Source organism: Poecilia formosa, unplaced genomic scaffold (assembly GCF_000485575.1).
Source record: "Poecilia formosa unplaced genomic scaffold, Poecilia_formosa-5.1.2 Scaffold775, whole genome shotgun sequence".
Classification (NCBI taxonomy): Eukaryota; Metazoa; Chordata; class Actinopteri; order Cyprinodontiformes; family Poeciliidae; genus Poecilia; species Poecilia formosa.
The window spans coordinates 94656-117759 of NW_006800714.1; the positions used below are offsets into that span (position 1 = coordinate 94656).

At 38.9% G+C, this 23104-nt stretch overlaps 2 protein-coding genes across 3 annotated transcripts in view; one reads left to right on the plus strand and one right to left on the minus strand.

The window, feature by feature from the left end:
- Window positions 1-2128, minus strand: part of slc7a10a (solute carrier family 7 member 10a) — a 25237-nt gene extending 23109 nt beyond the window's left edge. Inside the window, exon 1 of the mRNA XM_007543141.2 lies at window positions 1851-2128. Within this exon, the coding sequence (XP_007543203.1) occupies window positions 1851-1956 (106 nt within the window). The 5' untranslated portion in view covers window positions 1957-2128. The remainder of the gene's footprint in view (window positions 1-1850) is intronic.
- A 7730-nt stretch (window positions 2129-9858) lies between these two features.
- rhpn2 (rhophilin, Rho GTPase binding protein 2) overlaps window positions 9859-23104 on the plus strand; it is a 34118-nt gene continuing 20872 nt past the window's right edge. Inside the window, exons 1-3 of one of the 2 annotated variants that reach the window (XM_007543143.2) lie at window positions 9859-10127; window positions 15879-15994; window positions 20462-20590. In XM_007543143.2, coding sequence (XP_007543205.1) covers window positions 10062-10127; window positions 15879-15994; window positions 20462-20590 — 311 coding nt within the window. In that variant the 5' untranslated portion in view covers window positions 9859-10061. The remainder of the gene's footprint in view (window positions 10128-15878; window positions 15995-20461; window positions 20591-23104) is intronic. The other variant, XM_007543142.2, reaches the window with a different exon arrangement.

The following is a 23104-nucleotide window of genomic DNA, read 5'->3' on the forward strand; positions in this document are numbered from 1 at the left end:
AGTTGTGTGCAAAAGTCGTGGCAGCAAGCCAACAAAAGGCAAAATACTTGTACACAGGTTTTCCCAGTTAAAAAAAGGCTGTTGGATGCAGATGATAGGATGTTATGCCATGCATAAAGACCGGGGCCAGGAATCGAACCCAGAACTTTCTTGCTGCAAGGCAACAGCTCTACCAACTGCACCACTGTGCAGCCTTGCTATGTATATTGTGTTTTTAAAAATTGCATGTGGCATGTGGTTTATGGGATTTTTTCAATATTACGGTTGTGGGTTTTTTTTATGGATTATGAAAATCTTTATTACCATTTCTTCTTATTGTAATGTGACATCTAAGTAACATTTACTTGAGTAACTTTTTGAAAACAAAAAAACTTAAAGAGATAGATTTCAGAGATTGAAAACATTAGATTTTAGATTTCTGCAACATATGAGCTAATGCTTATGCAAATCTAAGTATAGGCACTAAGCACCGCTTTTGTATCGATGAACAACATGGCTATTCTATTTGAAAGTTTATATAAACATTTGTATTTATTTATGTGAAATTATGTGAAATTATTACTATAAAATTGCAATACTTTAAATAAATAAGTAAAATAGTCAATTTTCTTTTGTTGGAAAGGGATGTGTAAATCATTCTAGAGCCACAAAAAAATCGTTAAACAAGTTTTGCAGGTTTGCCTCGTTAAAAGAGAGGGATCCACTTTGTGAATTTTTAAATTTCTCAACTCAAAATATTTTTTTTTTTCAGTTCTGGGCAATAAAAACAAGACTTAGGTCACTTTTATTGAAAAGTATGTAGCCAAGTTGTAAAGAATTCATTAAAAGAATCAAAGCCTGCTGATGGATGTGGTTGTCACGTTGTACTGTAGCCAGGATTTTCTGTTGCAAAATTTTAATGTTTTTGTAATACTTTTGCCCTGACTAAAAATGTTTTATATTTTTTCATCTGCATCATCTCTACCTGCGCAGCAGGCTAGCAGATTTGTATTTTCTTGAATTGGAGTTGTGGGCAGCACAAAATTGGTTTGGACACCACTGCATTAAAGTATATGGTTAGTTGATGGATTTATACACTAAAAACAGCAGTACTTATTTGTTTTGCTGTACGTATTAGAAAATTATTTTTAAAAAATCTAATATTTTACTATCTGGTCAGCCAGTTGGAGCATATCTGTCCCAAATGAAACAAAGTGATAGCATTTAGAACTGAAAAATGTTCTAAGAAAGGCAAAAAATGATACTACTATTTATGTAATATCATTAAGGCATGTGTCCTCCCTATAACCCCAGACTTATAACCAACAGCTCCGTGAAGATTGGGACATTAAACAGCAGAATAATCTGTGTGTTTCAAAGCAGGACTGTGTTCCGTGGGCCGCTTACTGTACATTTTAAATCGTTTTTTAGAGTGGCTGATTTGCATATTCCAGAGCAGACAGCTGCAGCGCCTCACTGCTCAGCTGTCCCAAGGAACCGGGCCTCCCTACTTCACCACACTACCCAGCCACGTAAGCATCCTCATATTCAGACCCATACGACTGATGCAACAGTTTCCACGCGAGCCGAAAAAAACACTACACACAGAGCCTGCCTCTTGCAGCTTCCTTTTCAGTCACTTTTTCTTTTTCTTTTTTTAACTCGGTTTTGCGTCCAGGTTTGAGGAAATGAGATGAATTTGAGCCGGAATATCCCGCTATGTGTAACTTTTGGACAGCTGAGTGTACGGGACGCCGTGTCAGAACAGTGAGCCGGCTCCTCAAACACGTTTCTCCGTTTACTTCTCCCTCCGAGCTGAATCCCCTTCACAACCTGTCAGCTCATCTTTCAAAGTTGTCGCGCGCACTCACCGATGATAATAGCGCAGGCGCTTAGGAGTCCGATTTCCTTCTTCAGCGTGACTTTGTCATCACTTTTGGCGTTTTCATCCTTCTTCCTTTTCTTTTTGTCATCCATCTCTCCCTCTCCGTCTTCCTCTTCCCCCTCGGTCCGGTTCAGATACTGTAGACTGAACCACGTTTGACGCTGCAGGGCGCACTTATTATATCGTGACGGTTGAGGAGGAGGTGCGCATGCGTGACAGTCCCAAACTTTGATTCAGGTAGGTAGGTTGATGCGAGAGGTGTGTCGAGATTCAGGGGTGGAGCATCGCAGTCTAGAACAAAAAGGACACGGATGACTGAAGATTTGAGGAGTACAGTATGCATTTTTTCATACAAAGTTCTGCCTAATGTTCTCTTGGAAATACACTTACACATCATTATGAGAAACTCCAAACTGAAGCACATCAGCTAAACTGAAATGAGCCTTCTGGAACAGGAACAGTATGGAACAACTCTGAACCAAAACACTGACAAGAACAATAGTGACAAATATATTATGTTTTTCGCAAAAGCATTTGCACCCCTTAAAATGTTCTGCATTTTGTCACATTGTAACTACAAACTTTCCTGTAGCTTAGGCCCCATCAACACGTAGACAAACACCGTAAATTTCTGTAAGCGATTAAGAAAAAATGCTCCTCCACACAACAGAATGCAGGATTCAACTGAAAACGTTGTAGTTGGTATGCCGTGCCAATTGGTGGCCCTGTAACACTGCCACCAAACAAAAAGCACTTTTAAAATGATGATTTCATTTGTGAAAAGAAAAAAAAAAAAAAAAAAGTTTTCCAAACCAGCCCACCAGCAAGTTCACAATTGAACTGCTAAAATAAACAAAAGTTTTCAAGGACATACAAAGTGTGTCCTTGAATTTAATTGAAACACCTTGAAATTATCTTAAACAGTCAGTAATGCTCAGAAATCCAACAATGTGTCTGATTTAAAACAAATCTGCAAAGAAGAGTGGGTCACAATTTTTCCAGTGATGTTAAAGACTTATTACCAGTTATCACAAACACTTAATATCAGTTCTTATTGCTAAGAACTTGAGCCCAACCAGTTATTGGGCTCAAGTGGGAATTATGTTTTCACACAGAGCTAGATTGGATACATATTTACCCTTAATACATCAAATAAAAAAAGATTTTTTTATTATTTACTCTGATTCTGCCTACAAAATATTAAAAAACGTATACAACTTTTACGTGCTAAAAACAATCTTTAAGCAGGCAGGTAGGTTTTTACAGTATGGAAATATCCCCCAAAGGTCAATGGTGTAGCCAGGAAAACAGGTCAAGTATGTAGAGCACTAATCCTGTGAAAGCAGCTATGGTGGGACATTTAAACCTACAGCAAGAAGATGTTCCTCTTCATTCATTATGAGGAGAAATCCAGGATGCAACATATCTTGACTTTAATGTAACTGACTAGCTGAAGCATATTTGTCATCCACAGAAAATATTATCTGTACTTGTGTGACAAAAATTGCTAACAGACAAATAAAAATAAAAATAGATGGGCTTTTTGAGAAAGCTGTAAGGTTGGTTTTCAGACAGCTGCTTAGCAGCCATATTTTTCTCAGTTTGCCACTGAAAGAATTTAGGTATTTAGGTCAGTTGTGAGGAAGAAAATAACTGGCTCAACCTAGTTTCGAAGCTTGAAACAGGGAGCTGGAAGAAGTCACAGCACAAATGTACATTAACTATATACAGACCAGATCAGGTTAGAGCTGTGATGTAATCACACTTTTATCTCAGCTTTGTTTTAATGAACCAGAAAAACTGTAATTCTGATAAACGATTGGCTTCTATTTATCCGTTAGTGGAGCAAATTATTTCTGGTTGATATTTTTTGATTCTGCAATAAATAAATAAAATGTTTTAGTTCTATGTATATTAATGACTAAAATAATATTCAATTTTTAAAAATTTTCAATGTATTTACTATCAGACTTCATTTTACCTTCTGAAAATACAGAAAAGGTGAGAGGAAACAGGAAAATCAATCTAAATTCAACTTTGATCATTTCAAATAAATCCATCAAATACAACAGAGGCTTATGGAATGGATTTTTGTCTCAACTTTTAACAGCTACATCAATTCAGATTCATTAATCTGCTTTTTTAAGGTACGTGAGAATGAGAAATGTCCTGGAGGAGTTAAGTTTTTTGTGTTTTGTATTATTCAGCTAAACAGTGTAGTTATGCAGTTAAAGCTGTTTTTCCCCCTTAGTTACGTCTAACACTGCATTCAAAATGCAAACAAAAATGTTAAGTAAGATCCATCTACTTGAAATGTCTCTGCTGGCCAGTAGCCAGTGAAGTGACAGATTGAAAGCATCCTCAATTAGAAAACAAGAGAGGCACTCTAAGAGAGCCGCCTTCTGTCAAGTGACCAGCAGTAATTCTCTTCTGTGGCTACATGTCAAGTTGCCACAGGGAACACCTCATATTTTATGTCATTACCTACCCTAATGCACTGACAAGTCTTGTTTACAATTAGCTTAACACAGAAAGCGTGACAACAGTTCAATCAGGCCACAATGGAGAATATTTATCTGGGCTTCTGATCCAGGAGATCTCTCTGGACAGATCCCCAAGCTACTACGGTATGCCAAACATCAGACAACTCAATCTACCAAACCATTAGTAGCACAGCTTTTATTCTAAATACACAGTATCCAATGTTTGCACTGAGCACCGTTCAGTTAATCATCTGGCAGAGGTAAAAGTACAGCACAAAAACAAACCTACAATCTACATGACCATCCACCAAAACCGAAAGGGTGGACAAGGAAAGCATTAATCAGATAAGCAACCAGAGAAGCATTAATCAGAGAAGCGACTGTGGGGAAGTCTGGAGAATCTGCAGAGAACCTCCATTCAAGTGGAGGAAAAGGTCAACACAACAACAAACGTGGCCTCAGCAGAAGAGAAAAGAGAAACCTATGAAAATAGGCCTCAAGCCATAGAGGAGACATGGCTCTGGGATGACAGCAAAATGTATTCATGCTGTGGTGATGCTCAGACGAGCTGCATTCCACTGCAGCTCGCCTGAGCTGCAGTGGAATGGGCCATAGAGGTTGTTTAGAGTTGATGGGGAAGTGTTTGGAGATTAAACATTAAGAGGTTGCAGAAGACATGTGTCTCAAGTAGAGGTTTATATTACACAAGGATAATGATGACCCTTAAGATATCATCTGAGCTGCAGTGGAATGGGCCATGTCAAAGCACAGTCGTGCCTTAGAGTGGCTCGGACACAATCCAGACCGAAATCAGATCCAGAATCTGAGGTTTTCTTTCAAAATAGAAATTTTGCAAAGACAAATGGCCAGAAATGTTAGCCTTTTGATGTGGTAGACATGTGACAAAGACTTGTAGTACCAGTAAAAGCTGGTTCTACAAAATAGATGGTTGACATGTATAGTTTGTGGTGTGCTACATTCTCACAGCAAAGATTAACCTTAAAGAATGACTGTTTATTTTATTTGGGTTTTATTTTTTTCACCTCCAAATGGCTAAGTTTCTGTTTACTCCTATTTTGATTTAACAGGGTTCCCACACTTCCTGTATCTGTGCCCTCCGTTTACATTTTTTTCAGCCGTTTAGTCCATTGTTCACACGTCGTGCAATGCAACATGAGCGTTAAGATACTCGTGTGTGTAACAGTCACAGCAGCAATCCAACAAAAAGGAAAAAACTTGTACATAGTTTTTTTCAGAACAAACCGAGTAAGTTGGGGTTTAATGCAGATGATATACTGGTAAGTTTATTGTGTTTTTTAAAATTTAATATAGTATCTGTGATTTTTTAATGTTACCATTGTGTATTTTTTTGGATGATGGAAAACATTTGTTTTTATTTATTGTACTGTGACGTCTAAGTTACATTTACTTGAGTAACTTTTTGAAGAAAAAAAAACTATGAGTAGTTTTACTGCACTTTTCACTTTTACTTGAAAAATATTTTGAATTTAAAGAGATAGACTTCAGAAATTGGAAACATTAGATTTTTAGATTTCTGCAATGTATGAGCTAATGCTTCTGCAAATCTGATGATAACAAGGAGCATTTTCTACATGTTGTTGTTTTTAAAGAATCTCCGTCTCTTTCAGAGCCTCACTTATTTTTCTCACACATACACACAAACACAAACACACATATGCTAGTTTAGGGAGTTGAGTCGTTAAGTTGTGGCAGGCAAACGCCAACGAATGCACAATGAACTTGGAGGCCAGCCTCCCTCTCCAACGTGAGGCCCCGACAAAGAGAGGAGATGCTTTGTTGGCAACAGGAAGGCAAGCTGAAACACTAACTTTAGTGTGATGGATAGGATGAGGAAGAGGAGGTGTTGAAGCAGGAAAATAGCAGAAACACTTTGGTGGCAGAAGTGATGGAGTTGTACATGATGATGATGATGATGATGGAGGACCACTGGATATGTGGAAGGGAAAAAGAAGCAAGGGAGGAGTGAAGAGGGAAACAAAGAGATTGACATGAAAAAGAGCAAAAGGAGGAGGAAACAGAAAGACCAGGGAAAATGTCCATGGATGGAGTAAGGGTTATGGAGAGGGTTAGTGTGAAACAGGAGGGATGTTGAGAAAATCTAAAGTGGAGGCAAGAGATTTGATCCAGCAACTTCTAAAGATGGAAGAGCATGAAGAACAGAGAAGGTGTTCTGAAGGTCTCTGTTAAGAAGTCCTAGTGGTAATCTGTCAGAGTCCACTGCTAAAGAACTTGCCAACTATGACAAACATGCCTTACTAATATTCAATGAATGAAACCCTTTACTTACAATAAAAAATTAAGAACAATGGTGAAATCCTAGAGATAAAAAGTGAGAAAGAAGGACAAGAAGGAAGGAGTTAAGAAAAACAAAAAGCAAGGACAAGGAAATCGAGAACAAGAGAGGAAGGAAAAGGCCATGAACCCAACAACACTTTTCTGCCAGGAACAAACTATCACTCTGTCTCAATCTTGCGTTCATCCCACCCTTGATCTATACTTACTCTAGATCTTCTGGAGTGCCTGGTCGAATAGTCTGCCATACTACCCACATCACGCATCGTTTGTTAACAGGCAACCCAGAGTTCTTGTGGTTCGGGAGCAGGGCTGCATAGCAACCCCACAGCACTTCCTGCTGGACCAGGGGTTGAACGTCAGTGGCCGTTGTTCGTCGCTGTGCCCCCTCTGCCTTTACAAAAACAGACGGGAAGCAGTTCGCTCACAATCAGCTTTGTGCTACGTTGTGAGGAGAAAGGAAATGAGTGTGAAGGCCAAGCCACTCTAGTTCACTGCACCTCCATATGGGGTAACAAATGTGTGTTTTGAACAGACGTCTTTGAAATTAAGGTACTAAGAGTCAAGGAGTTTGTGAAGGGAGGTGGGGGGTTAAATTTAGGGCTTTGGCTGTCCAATATAATGTGCAAAAAACATGGCTGCATCTCTTTAACACCTAATGGATTACTGTGATTACACTTCGGCCAGCCCACTGAGCCCTAAATCACAGGTGCTAGAAGAAACACCCTCATTTTGCGTCATCTGCTCTTTCAAAACATGATAGCATTCATATGGTAGTTACAGAGTGAGCATCTCTGTATTTGTGAACACAAACTCCATTCTCCAACTTGTTGATTAACAATACTATTCAATATAACTAAGACATTGGCAACCCTTACATCCTTGATGAAATAAGTCATACAGCATCTCTGCCAAGAGACAGGTCAGGTAGTGACACTGGAACTCATTTTCTTTTATTCTTATGACTTATGAGAGCTAATTTTGTTGTTGTTTTAAGAAGTTCAGGTATTTGGTTACATTTGGTTTTTGCAGTGTGCCCCAATGAAACCGTGCCATCTGTAAACATTTACAGTTCCAGCAGAACCTTTGAAAGTTAAAGCTTTTATACCTCCTTATGTCAAGAGTTTTAAAGTTAAAAGTTTTCCCATTTCATTACTTATTTGCTTAAGAAATAAATACCAAAAAAAATATTTTGAGTCATCCTTTAAAAAGTCATCAGACATTCTGAATCATGGAGCAGTGTAATGGTGAGTCATTGTACTAGGAAGCTTTATTTTTCAGTACAAATGCTAGTTGTAGACAGTAAATATATCAAAACAATGTAAAATCTTCAGTGACTTTGGGGCAGTAGACTAATAAACATTTTGAATAAGAAAGGCCCTATAAACAGATGAGTAAAATGAAATGAAATCTGGACGTCTACCTCCATCTAGTGGTCAAATCCTAGCATTACAAAAGATTGGGGTATTAGCCCAATGCTGCGTCATGGATTCAGTTCTAGACTAAATAAATGTGTTACATAAAGAGAACAAGTCTCCTCTTTTTTGCTAAATATAAAGATGGTGATATCACCACTTCAATCATTTTTACACTCATTTGATATTAAACCAACTGGGAACATATTTTACCCCAATCATCAAAACAGTAAACAGGAAAAGAAAATCTGACTTATTATATCACCCTTCCAGTTCCTTCATAAATTAAAGTTAAATAATGCATCCTCTGCCCAAAAGCTAATGAGTTTCAATTAGCTTTTTACTACTTTATCCCTTGCGTTTACAAATGGGGTCCAACCGACCCCACACCCGTATCACTTGTAACATTTGCCCCAGTCCTCGTACGTTTGCCTCAGTCCTTGCACGCACAAGGGTTAAAGACGTTACAGTTTTTGCTCTAACACCCATGGATCTTACACACAGAGAAAGCACTCAGATAAAAACTGTTTTAACCTAGTTTACAGCCCCAGCAACACCCTGTTGCCCTAGCTTCAACGCCATTGTTGACAATAATCCTCCCATGACATTAATAGCTACTTCCTTCATGAGCAGAACAGCAACATGCCTTTCACCCAGTAAAACCGGAAAGACAAAAAGCACAAAGGCTATTCTAGTTTCTAGAACGTCATGAAAAGGGAATGCTGCTCAAGGCATCTTTAAGGACAGTCATGGATCCAGCCCAACTAGTGTAACCAAATGAATTGTTGCAAGGAACAAAGCCAAACATCCGTCATACAATATGGTTCTGTTTTCACAAACAGAACCGTTTCAAAACTACAGAACAGGATTAGGGCCACTGAAACAAAAAAACAAAACAAAACAAAAAAAAAACTGACTTTAATGCAGATGGGCACCTGCTAACAACCAGCTTCAATGACAGAAATGTAAGTTTTACTGGACGAGAGGACGAATTTAAGTGATTTTTTTATATAGGCAAGGTGTATCGAAGTACACCTCAATTGTAAAGGTGATTGGAAGAGCAGAAGAAAAAAAAGTCAGAATCCCGAGATGAAGTACTTGTCATAAAATCAAGAAAATTATGGCAACCCTAAACATTCTCTTCATGAAACTTTTATTCAACTCAGTGTCTTCAGTCAGAGGTTTTGTCAAAGTTGCTGTAACACAGACCTCTACAAGAGCTGATCACAGCCATCACCATCTACAACAACGCTTTGAACAATTTGTGAATTGCAACATTTAATTTAAAGACATAATTCTGAGAGGAAAAAAAAGTCGTCCCACGTGGAATAATTTCCATCAGGTTTAGCCATTCTACGGGGCTTTAGAAGCTGCAAAACAAAGTGAAACAACTGGAGGCTAACTCATTCACAGCATTGTTGAATTAGTTCGTAAGTAATTGGAAAAACAAGAGTTTGTTAACGGCGTCTCTAGGAAAGCGGACATGATGTAAACATAGTTTTAGTGTTACCTGTTCGTAACATTAATATTTTTTAAAGCTAAGCCATTACATTAAAAGTTAGGTGGGCTATTCTAATATATTGCTCGAGACAAATAAACATGTTAGGTAATTTTGTGCTAGCAACACCGTCTGTGGATTAATGCTAGTTTTGTGGTCCTTTCCCTTACCGCGTTACTGTAATGAGGTGTACGTCTTCTGAAGGACACAGGTGACTTCCGGTGACCTTTTCCTCTTTTATCCTCCCGTGTCTTATCTCGCTTCAGTATTTTGGGCGGAGTCTGCTATTCCTGCTGGAAAACTGCTCTGCTGGGTGGAGTGAGGACAGAGCAACAGGAACATTGCTGGAGCGAGGACGAAACTCACCTGTTGTACAGCAGCGCGCTGCTTTCTTATTCAGCTCGCTTTTATTTCTATTTCTTTTTATTTTTTGTTTTGATTTGCTTCGTTTTAACCTTGCCCTCAGAATGACGGACACACTTTTACCGAACGGCATTGAAGACAGCGGAGGAGACGGAAAACATTTTAGAAAGGTGAGTTTAGTTTTTCAACAAACGCACGAGTTTATTTCTACATATATTGAGTAAAACCATGGCAGCTGCGGATTTTGTTAACTTAAACGCGTCCATTTTGGCTTCAGGTCTTTAAATGAGATGCTTGCTTTCCATTATATAAAGAAATGCCAGGGAGTCTAAAGACTAGCTTGTCTTTGACGTGTTCCCCACAGTTTGGACGCGTTTTAAAGCTACCATCCATTCAGTTCTCTAAAATCAACCAACCTCACTTTCGACATTGCTTGTCACCTTTTAAATGATACTCTGTGATCATTTCTTTCAATCCCTTGTGAAATTTTAATGGAAATTAGTATTCAATCAAGATAAAATCCACCCCCCACAGCTAAAGTGCCTCTGGTGACGTCACATAAGGCATAGCCCAACCAAACTGGTTGTTTCTCCCTCTTTCCACAAGTTCTTAATTAATTTCCCCCTTTAAATGTTTCTTCCTAAATTTTGTATGACTTCAGCAAAATGTTCTAGTCATTTGGCAGCGTTGCATTAAATTAAATACCAGGTCAGGCTAGAATGGATAGGTGTCATTTTCAAAGGTCTTGGGGAAACTTCCCAGGAATAAATGTGCACAGATACCACATAAATTAAACAACAACAACAAAAAAATTCAAACAGGAACTTAAACAGATTTTTACCCATTAAAGTTATGAAAATTTTCATTATCTCCCTTCAGTTTTGTTATTCAGGGCACGGTACTCAAAACGTTGGAGGTTGCATGAGCTGTACCCCATTTCAGACTCTTAAGGTTGAAACTAACACAAGTCAGAAATATATACTTTAAAATCTATGTTGAAATTGCTAAAAAGTTGCTTTTTCCACCATAGTATTTACTGATGGGTGCCATTTCTTGTGATGTCATCAACCCAAAAACAAACAAGAAAAAAACTTCAGTTTTTTTGTTTGTTTGTTTAATAACTTTTTTAATAAAAAGCATTGTATTTTGTGAAAATCTTGTACTGTACTGACACTAAAGTAAATACAGTATTTACAGTAAAGTAAATACTGTATTTATTTTACTGACGGTGTATATTTGTCATGTAAAAAAAAAAAAGAAAGAAAGAAATGCACCACCATGGTTAATGATAATGTGTGGGAGATGACAAAACAGCTACAAAAGACACTGATTTGAATGGATAACTACTGGTTCTAGTCTTTTCCAATCCTGAATTGTCACCAACAGGAGTAGAAACTACTGGGCTGTCAGCTTCAGGTGTCTGTTTGTGTAGGTGTCTGTGGTGTGTGTGTGTGTGAGGGTGTGTGTTCTCTTCTGGGAGTAGCTTTGTCTTGAGAAACTGGATGGCTAGCTATTATCAGTTGTCTGCTTTCTGTCAAACATGCAACGAGTTTAAAAGCTCTCTTATGAACTCCTGTTCACTTTATTTCTGTTTCATCAAGAATTTCTTTACATTCTTTTTCTATCGTTTGACCAACGATTGTTGTATTTCTAAGGAATGTTATCAAAGTATTTACCTTTTAATTAATCGTAATAAACAGCTGAACATGTGAGAGGTGCTCTTTATAATGACATCATCTGAATAATTAAAGGTGGCTGGTTACCTCAACTGCTACAAAGGACAGCACTTTCATCTTCTGGTGTTTTGACGTTGAAGTTGGTAAATTGCCCAGCTGCAGCACCAGCTACAGTAGCATTTTCTGGAGGTTTGGGTTTTGTGTAGTCTGAGGTTGTAGGAGAGACAGTTGGCAAGCTGAGTTATTATCTAATGTGTTTTCATAGTGTTTGGTCAGCCTTTGAGCACTCCACATGTTCCTGAGAGTTTTCATAGGGAAAGCTTGTTTAGATGGGCATCTGAGCACAGCCTTTGTGTCTTTAAATCTGTCCGAATCCCACTTTTGAACGCTGTCTGGTTTGAGACTTCCTGTGTCTATAAAAAGGTCAGTGGGAGTCGGGGGCTGGTACAGCCACAGGACACGGCCAAACGTTCTAATGCCTTTTAAAATGTGGAGCCTGAGCTCTACTTTCATTATGATCCTCACTCTTTGCTTTTTCTTTTTCTTCTGATTTTTAAATTTCACTTTCATTGAGTATTAAAGAGTTTGCAGATTCATGTCAACCACAATTACATCCATATGTTTTCATTTGGCTTTCTTAAAGAGATTTACAACTAGGAAACTTCTCAGTCAAATTTCTGCCCCCGTGGAACTCAGTGGGTTTCTTTTTAATTTTCTCTCTACTTGGTGAAAATAAGTTGCAGTGTTTAACGACCTCATTGGGTCTGACTGATACTCCAGGGAGCTGTCGCGGTTCGGGGCCGTCCGTAGTTTGGCTTCCAGCTGGCTGAAGGCCGACTGGATGTGTGCAGGATGGAAAGATGGCAGCACAAAACCCCCGAATCGGCATGTTTCTGCTCTTCATCTCGTCCTCTTTGGCCAGAGAGAGCATTGACGTAGCATCTGGCCTGGGGCTCTCCTTCAGCCAGACCACAGACACAAATTGACAAAATGTGCTTTGGTTCTCGAACCAAGCAAGCTTCCCTTTCTTTGAGAAACATTTGCTCCCTCCAAGCGTTGCTCACGGTGGACATGACCTAATGGGGGGGGCAGCAGTAACCAACTATGGATTTGTACAGTAATTTTCTCCAAGTTAAGATTTGAGCTTTTTAACTTGCAGATGAAACTAGCAAGTCCTATGATTTTAGTTTTCTCTACATGTACCAAGCGACAATAAAAATACCAAGCACATCTAATCTACACCGGCAAGAAACGGATTGTTCCAGCTCGAAACTGGGTCGTGCCTGAAGCCCCTCTTGGCAGATTACCACTGTTAATCACCACTTGTGCAAACCAGCTATCTCATTATACGTTGCCTCACATGTTCTTTATGAAACCTCGGTTATACAACAGCAAGTGAATTTTCTGTGTGATGGATATGATGCTGGACTGGGAGGCCCTTTGTGTTTTGCTCTAATTAAGTGCGTAGCACAGTGGCGGAGAAAGGCTGCACTGTTCAGGCAGCCCAGCAGGTCGAGGAAATTAGTTGGACTAAAGGGGATAATAAAGATGGAGGCAGACATGGCGAAAAGTGATTTATGTCACTGATGTTCAATTAGGCATGTGGGTGGGGTACTGGTGGCCAAGTCTTTAAAAAGTTATCCTATCAGAACAAACCCTCACTAGAGGTATGTTCATGCCAACCCAGTTTACTCCGCTTCAATCAAACTCTAGTTTGTTTGCCTGGAAAGTCCGGTTAGTTTGGGGAGGTGTGAACGCGAAATCAAACTCTGTTGCAGACTAAAAAAAAGCAAACTCTGGTTTGCTTAAAAATCTAAGTCTCTGTTTGGTTGAAGTGACCTGTAGCGCATATATGAATGCCAAGCAGACCGGAGACTGCTCCAGTAGCAGTCTATAGTGCTGGGCATTATGGGTAAATGCAACCAAAAGAAGCCCGTAAGAGTCTAGTGCTAGTGGGAGAAATGGCTTGTGGTTTTTGCAAAAGACAAAAGAGAAATCCTACAACCTCTAAAATCTGATGTTGCCTCATTTTTGTTTCATATTGTGGAAAAGGAAGTTGTGTTCATGTCTTCTTCTGAGGCTTTTGTGTATTTTTCTTCAGTAGTTCTTGGTGCAGCGCCACCACAGGATTGTTGTTTGGATTGTTTGACACAATAGGGTGAAAGTGGACCGCAGCAGCTGAAAATGTAACAAATATTGCAATTTTTGTCCCCATTCCAACCGAGTGCACTAGACTATCATGTGTGAAAGCACCCTACAGCACTATTTTGAGATTGGAGTTAGCAAAATATGGATACCATGTCTGTTAGGAGGTCATCAACTGCAGGTTGGCTACCTAACCCAAAGTTTGTTGAACTAAAAAACATTAATTCAAAAGAACCTTGAAAACAGCCACATTTAATGTGTTTTATCCTCCATTTTGTCCTGTTTTTTTAATAAAAACATTATCACAGTTGTTGCCTATGAAATAAAATAAAAAGTTGGTAGTTTGAATCTTGGCAGATCAAGTTCCAATATCCTACAGCTTGGTTGGCGACTAATTGCTAACTTCGACGACAGATGGTAAGTGACGTTTTATTTTGTGCTATATACAAACGACGGAAACTTACTGCTATGGTAACCATCCGCCTCAAGCCACTCCCCAGTTCTGTTACTTGCCCCACCTGAGGCGTAACGATGGAAGGACAGTGTGTCACGATCAGAGCACACCCTATCAAGTCGCGTGCTCCTGTTGTCATCCTGTCGCTGCTCCCAGAATAGCTCAGCACCTGATGTCTTCGGTACGCCTCTGTTGAGTGATAAACAGTGCAGTCATTTGAATACACAGTTACTTATTAAACCTACAGGTCACTGAAGTGTTTGCACTGGTCCAATCTTGTGACCTCAATAGGCGCATTGCGCTTTGGCCGTGGTGTTTGGTCGAGTGCTAGCCTTGTTGGAGCTTTGTGACCCTTTCCACTTCACTGTTCTGCTCGGTCCCTTCACAGAAACCTCTGAAACAGACTATGTCATTGCAGCATGACTCAGACGTGAGTGTAAAGGATTTGAGAAGACAGTCAGAGGAAAAGCCCTCACCGAGAACCGCACTTACAATGACAGGAATGAGTAGAAACAATCCATACCAGCAGAATGATGTCAGATCCTTTCGGCAGCTGACAGCATAAGAGGCACTTTACTGAATAAAAACATGTTTAAATCATCGGCTTTTTTAAATTAATTTTTGCTGCCAATGAAAGGACACCTGTGAAATTTGAAATTCTTTTTGGGTTGAATCAGGTTTGAGTCAAAGACTGAATCGGTTGTTTATCGAAAAACGGTGAACTCACCTCTGAAATCATAGATGTTTCTTTCTTTTTTTTTTTAACCTCTTGGGTCCTTTTTTGTTTCTTGACTCCCAGCTCAACTTAGTGTTTATGAATAAGCCTAATTGCATTCTTTAAGTCTGTTGTGATAACTGGTTTGACTGGTTAACTGGTTTCTCTACTAGGCTTGTTTTTGCAAGGCAAATTATAATGAAGCCAACACCTCTGTTGTGTATACTGAATAGGGAAGTGCCAGTATGAGATTCTAACAGTGTGATAGAAATATCTGTTTTTATAAATGTGTCCACAATATAATAGTTTTTATTTACATTATTTTAATCAGAAAATGAATAATTACTCCTACCGCTGCTAAAATATTACAGCATTTAATAATGTTTAACATTTATCATACATTGACGTAAGTCAAAATGCAATATACACACCCAATTAAATTTGACACGTTTTCAAATGTATATTTTACTAAATACTACACATTGTTGCTATTCTGCTCTTTATGGAGTAATGCTTAGAGTTTATAACTACACTGCCTTCTTCCTTTTATTCTGACTTTTATACAGTCAGTGACAGTCTAAGTGAAAGCAAACTTACATTTACATTTATCATCTTATTGGTTAATAAAGAGAAATACTTAAATGTTAGATGAGGAAGCAAAACCATGCGGTTTTCTGAAACTAGTATTTTTATACCTTAATGCTACTTCTATTAAAGAAAGAAACTTTGCTGGAATATTTTATTGTTCCTGTGCTCATAACTCTGAGTGCTAAGACCCTGATGAGAAACCACACACAGGTGCAAAATATATGGACTCGCAATCATGGCAGTATCAATACGGGCACAAATGTAATGGGCGGGGGTGGGGGGGACTGCTTAAAGGCAGCATTTGGCTGAGTTGTCATTGTCGTTTCCGTGTCTTCTCCTCCAGGGCTGCAACCCGCTTGCGCAGACCGGACGGAGCAAACTGCAGAAGCAGCGAGCCAGTCTCAACCAGCAGATCATCAAACAGATGAGGATGAGGGCCGGAGCTGAGAATCTGCTGAAGTACGGTTCAACTCACACACATGCACGCACTACCGAATACTACTGTACATGGATTGTTCACATCTCCACAAAGCGAGGATCATTTCACAGTGCCCGTCTATCAGGATAAAAATAGTCCAAATTCACCGGCAACGGCGACACATGCAAACTCTGATTTTTGCGTGTGTCACCTAAGGTGGAAACATTACAATAATTATGTAATTGTTTGTAGCATAAGTGAACTCAAGTTAACTCCAACTTGTTTTCCATTTTGACGTGCTTGGCTGCACCCCTTGCACTCCTCTGTCATTGTGGGGATTGGATGATAAAGCTCTGAAACGGGAGCATTCCATTTAGCCTGAAAACAAAGAGTCACTGTGATTCACACTAAAGGGAAGTAAAAAAGAGAGTCAGAACATTTTTGCTCTTGAACTTGCTGCTTTGATCAGGCTACCAAAAAAAACTCCTTCCAATCACACTCCTTGTTTTGTTCCCTCTTTTTAAATGTTATGTTCTCCTGTTGCTACACAACATGGGTTTCTGTGGAGGAAAACTTGAAGATTGATTTAGATTGGAGTTTTGAAAAACACATCTTGAAATGTTTTTTCATCCACATATTAATTAGTGTAAATTAATACTTTACACCAATTTTAATGTTTTGGGGTGATACAGATTTTCTTCTGTAGAACCAAAGGAAGGTCTAATATTACCAGTGAACCTGAATAATACAGTGATTTTTTTTTATTATTAGTATTTTGTCTTAATTATGACATTCAATTCATTAACAACTCCAAACGCTGTGCCTTTTCTGCCCAAAACATAAACCAGATAATATTTTTAAATCTTTATTTTTGTATTTATTTTATAGAGTCCTCAAAAAAAGACATCTGACTATCTTTGTATTCTATTAAATACTGTAAATCATTTAAACTCCCTTTAAGTCAACATTTATGAGTGGTCATGAGATAAAAATACGAACAAACACGTAAGTAGTAGAAGTGTATTTTTCTCATTTTTAATGAGAAAGACTTGCAGAAATGTAATTTTTATATTCATTCCCCACATCTGAGTGTTTGATGCTTTTTAGCTGATTTTAATGAGATAAATCATTAAAAGTTTTTATAGCTATATATGCCTATTAAACTGATATTTTCACAAATAAAGAAAAAAATGTGTTGCACATGACGATGATATTCAGTTATATACAAGTATGCCATAAATACAGTTTAAAATAATGCAATCAGAGCCTAAAATCCTGAAAGACAGTTTATAAATCTGACAAATAGAAAGTCTGTTCTTCTATATATTCATGTTAATGACAAAAAGAATGTAGAAAATGTCTGATGTGAATAACTTTATGCATCATAAAGCGTTTTGTAGCTGTTTGTTGCTGGTTCACTGTGTTGGATCCACCTTGTGTTCTTTGTTGTTTTGGCAGAAAGTTTCCATCATAACAAGGAAAATCAAGCTTACTGATCCAGCAACATTCAGCTGTCAAAAGTCCAGACACAGCAGCTGAAGCTTCTGCTTTTGCAACAACAACAAAAAAGCAACTGTGCATCTTTGCTTTTGCAGCGGTCACTGCACTCTTCAAACAAAGCTGTTGTTGCAAATTTGTTAATTTGCAACAAAGACAATGGTTTGGAATTTGATGTTTTAAGATATACTTTGCATAATCTATTTCACAAATAGTGCAGTTATCTTTGAGCCATCTCCCTGTGTGTTTTTTAGAGAATCCAGATCTTTAGCTTCGTTCTGAGATCTCCAAAAGGTGGTCAACATTTCTAAATCTAGATCTTCTGTAACGGACAGAAGTTGAACATTCAAACAGATAAAAACAGCAGCATTTCTGTATTGATACCTTCTAGCTTCCAGGTATTTGCAGAAGTCACCTCTGAGTTATCCCTTTTTGTACCCAAAACGATGAAAAGTAAGAAACCTGGAAACTAAATAACCAGGAGCTGAACTTTAGTGCGTACCTTGGTAGAAAATACAGTGTCCTTTTTTAAATAGCTTTTCATTCTTTTGTGTCTTATCTGACTTGATTGTTAAAAATCACATTGATACTGACAATGACCAACCCAAACAAAGTCTTTTTTTTTTTACTGTGAATTCACTTGGCTGGGGTGTTCTCTGTAGGGCTTTCAAAAACTTTGCCCACCGATTCCCATTTTGGCCAATGCCGATTTGTTTTTCGTCTTAATATAGTGACAAAGTCGCTGGGAATTATCTGATGTAGCAACTACTGCCACTATGTGGCGTCTAGATGAACAAGGCTCAGTGTTTACAGGTAAAGGTCTGACTTTACCTGTCTGGAACCTGCAGAGGCCCGACATTCCTCTGCTACCTCACATAACTTACTGACACAAAGGCTTGGGGCAAGTGGCCGTTGTGTACATCCTGTCTGTCTGTCTGACTCTCCTTCTATAAACCACTCTAAACACACAGAACATCCTGTGCTTATTTCTGACTTGCAGGGATTCTTACTGGTTTTTTTTAAGGCTTTTTGTGCTATATTTTGGGCGTAGTGAGACGTCTTTTGTCCACGTCTGGGTGTGTTTGCATGACCGGACTCTCAAAGTTTGGACATCGACTTTAATTATTGTCTCAGAGACTTTTTAATAAAGCCATAAATAAAATTTTTTAAAAGTTTCAACCTTTAGTTGCCATGGTACTTTCTAGGTGACAGTGTTTGCCATTGGCCTACATCAGTACACCTTTCTTTTGCCCCTTCTCCATTGTTCTGCATTCCTCTCCCAATCAGCAACAGGTGGAGTCTGTCTGGTCTGACCAGTTTCTCTCTTTTCTCTTCTTTCTTTTTTTTCTTCTTTCTTCCATTGTTTCACTTTTAAAACCACAACTCTTATCTTTTAATGATGTTTCATTTAAAATTTGAATCAGGATTGTTTTTTTGTTTTTGTTTATGTCGTTGAAAAGCTGTTAAGGAGAATTAGAAGATATTTATCACAGGAGAACGGATATAAAGGATTTCGTGTGTGGCCCTGTTTAAAGTTACAAACTTTTATCCTGCATCAGTGCTTGGCATCTTTTCCTCAAGACAATTATGTCAAGGTGCCAAAAGTATAAAACGGCTTTTCCAGAGAAGAGGATGGGGGAAAATCCTTGTGTAAAGCCACACTTGCTGGCTTCCTGTCTGGTTCCCACGCACTGCTGGGTGATATTTGATATTGAAATTGCATTTTAATAACAGCTTATGGTCAGGTTTGCTGCATCACTTTTTTCCAAACCACAGCACATCCACCTCTTCAACCAAGTTTCTCCCCCCTCCCGCCTAAACCGAAGACTTAAAAAAAAAGCTGTTGGTGGGCTGAAATGAAAAGTATAAAGTCTTATAGTATAAATAGATATAAGAAGTGTCCTCAAACATCTTTGTAGCCTTACCGTAATGAGCAGCGGGTATTAATGTTGGCAGAAGGGGTGCCAACATTAATACCCATACGTCACCCCTTCCCTGTTGGCAGAAGGGGTGACGTTACACTGTGTGTCAAAAAAAAAGAAATGCAAAAAAGTTTTACTGATGTTTCAAAATGAAAATGATTACTGAAATTATTATTATTTAAACGCCTCACTGACACTGAAAATAATTTACAGTAAATACATTCGGACTGAAGTCCTAGCAGTGCTTATATATGGTGTCTTTTTTTTCTGGTTCTTAGCCAAAACTCACTGCATTTTTTTTAAGTTGTCTGTCAACACCTAATCACTTGTCACACCTAATGTTGAAAATTATACCCTGTAATTACAGAGTGGTGTCAGTGCCAAAGCGTTTGGCTCTGAACTGACAAGTTTTAGGTGTGTTTAGCACATCCATCCTCTCTGTTACGGTCATGCAGATAAGATTGCTGGACGGGATGCGATTGTCAGCTAGTATCCGGCCCAGTGTGCTGGTTTTTGTTTTAAGAGGGCTGCCAGTGAAACATAAATCCTTTCCTACAAAAAGACGCAGACAGGTACTTCATGGGTGTTAAGAGCAACGCAACCATAAGTTGCTAGGGCAACCTTATCTCTCACATGCAGCGAAACCTTTACTGTTGGTTTCACAAAGAAGCACAACTGCTCTTCACCAATTATTTCACTCATTAAGTTTATTTTGCTGTGAAGTTTTAAGTTTTTATTAATCACCTAAAATCATACAATAAAACAAGACAACATTAAAGTTAGGCTATAGAAAGAATAGAAGTCAATACAAAATACTTGTAGTGTGTGAGTGTGTGTGTGTGTGTTGAAGAGTAAATGTGTTGCAGAGCCGACCACATAGTGACTATGTTCTGTGGTCCAAATTACTGGAAGAGAGAGATTTGTTTTAATATTCAGCCACAGAAACCTTTAGTCCCACTAATAGACGTTTTCTTTTCCCGTTCTGCCTCGGGGCTTACTTTAAAGGGGATTACTATCTGCGTGTGTATCCTTTTATCCTCCGTTTAATCCTTTGCTTTTGTCTGTCCTCTCGTTTGTTGCTCTTTGCAGGGCCACAAACAACAACAAGGTTAAAGAGATGGTTGTTCTGGAGCTAAGCTACGTCAACTCCAACCTGCAGCTGCTGATGGGACAGCTGGAAGGACTCAACAGCTCAGTGGACGTCTATCAGAGCGCAGAGTAAGGAGGCCCTTCATGACCCCTTTTTATTATGAACATGTTCCTGCTGACCTCACGTTTAGAAACAATCAAACAGTAAAGTAAGGGGAGTGTTTAGCTTCATAAAGACGTCTACACCTGCTGTTTGCGATCTTTTTATTGGCATTTATAAAGGATGCATTTTCATTGTCAATTACTATTGATCTCCATTCATATATTTATTTTTGCTGCTTTGATTCACATTGAAATGTACAAATCGATGATGGTTTCCTATTGTAGTGATGTTAAAAGCGTCCCTCCACATTGCGCTGAGGGTTCTTCACAACTCATTTGACAAGTCGGTGTCTTAACCTTAAGTTACCTTGTAATGGACATGTGGAGGAAGAATAGTAAAGTTGATTGACAGAAGGAAAAACGTGGCTCTAAAATGTGGTGTTTTTAGTTAATAAGCTCTCTTTAATTAAAAGTAGCTTGATGACTGAAGAGGTGTAAAAGAAGAAAGACATTTAGAGAAAGCCTGAAGACAGACCGATCATTTGAATATCAAACCAGACGAACGGGTTTCTGTGCCACCGTATAAAAAGCAACAAGGAAACTGTGAGCTGAACCTTTATGCAAACCACATGGAAGCGTCTGGTGTTTTCTGCAAGTTGCATCACTGGGTGTGTTCTGCTGAGAGGTTGTTTTTTTTTTTCCATTTATTTTGTTTATTCACAACTTTCTGTGGTGTGAAGGAAAACAAAGCGTGCATATCTGGAGGATCCTCCACAACCTCAAACACGAACATTTCAGAGCCACAGCAATGAGGAAATGCGAAAGCTTTAAAAAGCAGCTAGATGTTTGGAGGGAAATTAGTCGACGAAGCATTTCCTCATTGTTTGAAAAGGTGGCAGAGGGGGATCGGGTTAGCCGGCGCATCACATCAAAGCCACGGTTCAGCCAACGGGGATCAACATGTCAACCGGAGGGCTCACCTGGAAGGAGGCTCTTGGCTCCCGTTTAGCAAACATACAGCAGAGAATGAGCTGGCAAGTGCTCAGGTGTAATTACAGGCTCTGATTGCACCCACCCAGAGGGAGGGGGTAATTTACCATCCTGCTTCCTTGAACTGCTTACTCTCACAATGAGACCGACCCGTATGCTGGCAGGATGATTTAATATATGAATTCAAACTAGCTCTAGAACTCCCTCTTCTTATTTCAATGGTGAGCAGCAATTGCTTTTATATTGTGTTTTTAAAAAAGCGTCAAGCCTGCAAACTGTGAAACTTTAGCCTTTATGGTGCAATTGCATTTGCTCATAATCAGTTCCCTGTTCAATGAAGGATCCAGTTCATGGTTTTATTTCTTGTTTTTTAAGAGTTTTAATGGTTTGCTGCACCAAATTCAAATAAACCTTTAACCCCTTTGCTTCATTCCAAGCGTGGCCTACAAGGTCTACCAGTCACCTGTGATGGAGGCTTCCCAGTGCTAGAACAACCTCCCTTTGTACTCTAGAGTTGCTCAATCAATCATTTTAAGACTCTCATAAAAAGCTCTTGACAAGGACTCCATGTCAGACAGCGATAAAACCCAACTCCTATTCTCAGTCTTTTAATTCTAGCTGAGCAGAACTTCATATTTTTAGTAATTGTTTTCTTTTTTTCTAGTTTTGGTGGTTGAGCTTATTTTAAGTAAAGAGCAAAGTTCTTGGCTTTGTGAGGAAATGCTAAGGCTCCTTTCTGTAGGTAAAATTAGCCCTAAAATAATTTGTGTTTCTAGGGTCCATTCAATTTTGTTTAAAAAAACAAAAACAAAAAACAATTTTCAATCTCAAAGTACTACAGAAAGTTAATGCCCCTTGTGAATGGCCTCACTTTGAACGCATTTGTCCACAGCGCTGATTACGTTGACCGCTTACATAGCACCAGGCTCAGACGATCAGACCTAGACAAGTTTTCTTGTAAATTACCTCACAAACCCAAAACGCTCTCACGTGTTGGCACTACGATAATCCCGGATTATTTTGTTTGTTCCACATGGACGCCGTCCTGCAACACTCAGGAGGTTTTAACCTAGATTCAGAGAGTCAGTCTGCACTGATACACACAAACAGTGGAAGATTATGAACTTTCCTTTCCTGCAGCGATGAGGGAGGTGAATACTTTCCTGCTTGTGTTTTTTTTTAGATTTTCTACTCTGCAATTCATCTGATGTTGAATTTCATACTTTCCCATTTGGGATTTGGATTATTAATACATGGAAAGTTTAGCAGCTGCTTCTGGGTGAAATTGTTATTCCCCAGTGTTCTCAGCTTGGGGATTAGGGAGTGAGTGGAGGGTCAGAACAAACGGCCTGTTGTCAGTGTCTGCCAGGTTCTTAAAGAATCACCAACGCACCGATCTGTCTGACAATATAGAGACACTGAAGCAAGCATTATCTGTCCACCTGTGTTTCCCACAGTCTGAGAGACACACACACACACACACACCTACACAAACGGCAAAAAAAACAAACAAAAAAAAAACCTAGCACACAGTCCTTACATACTCATTAC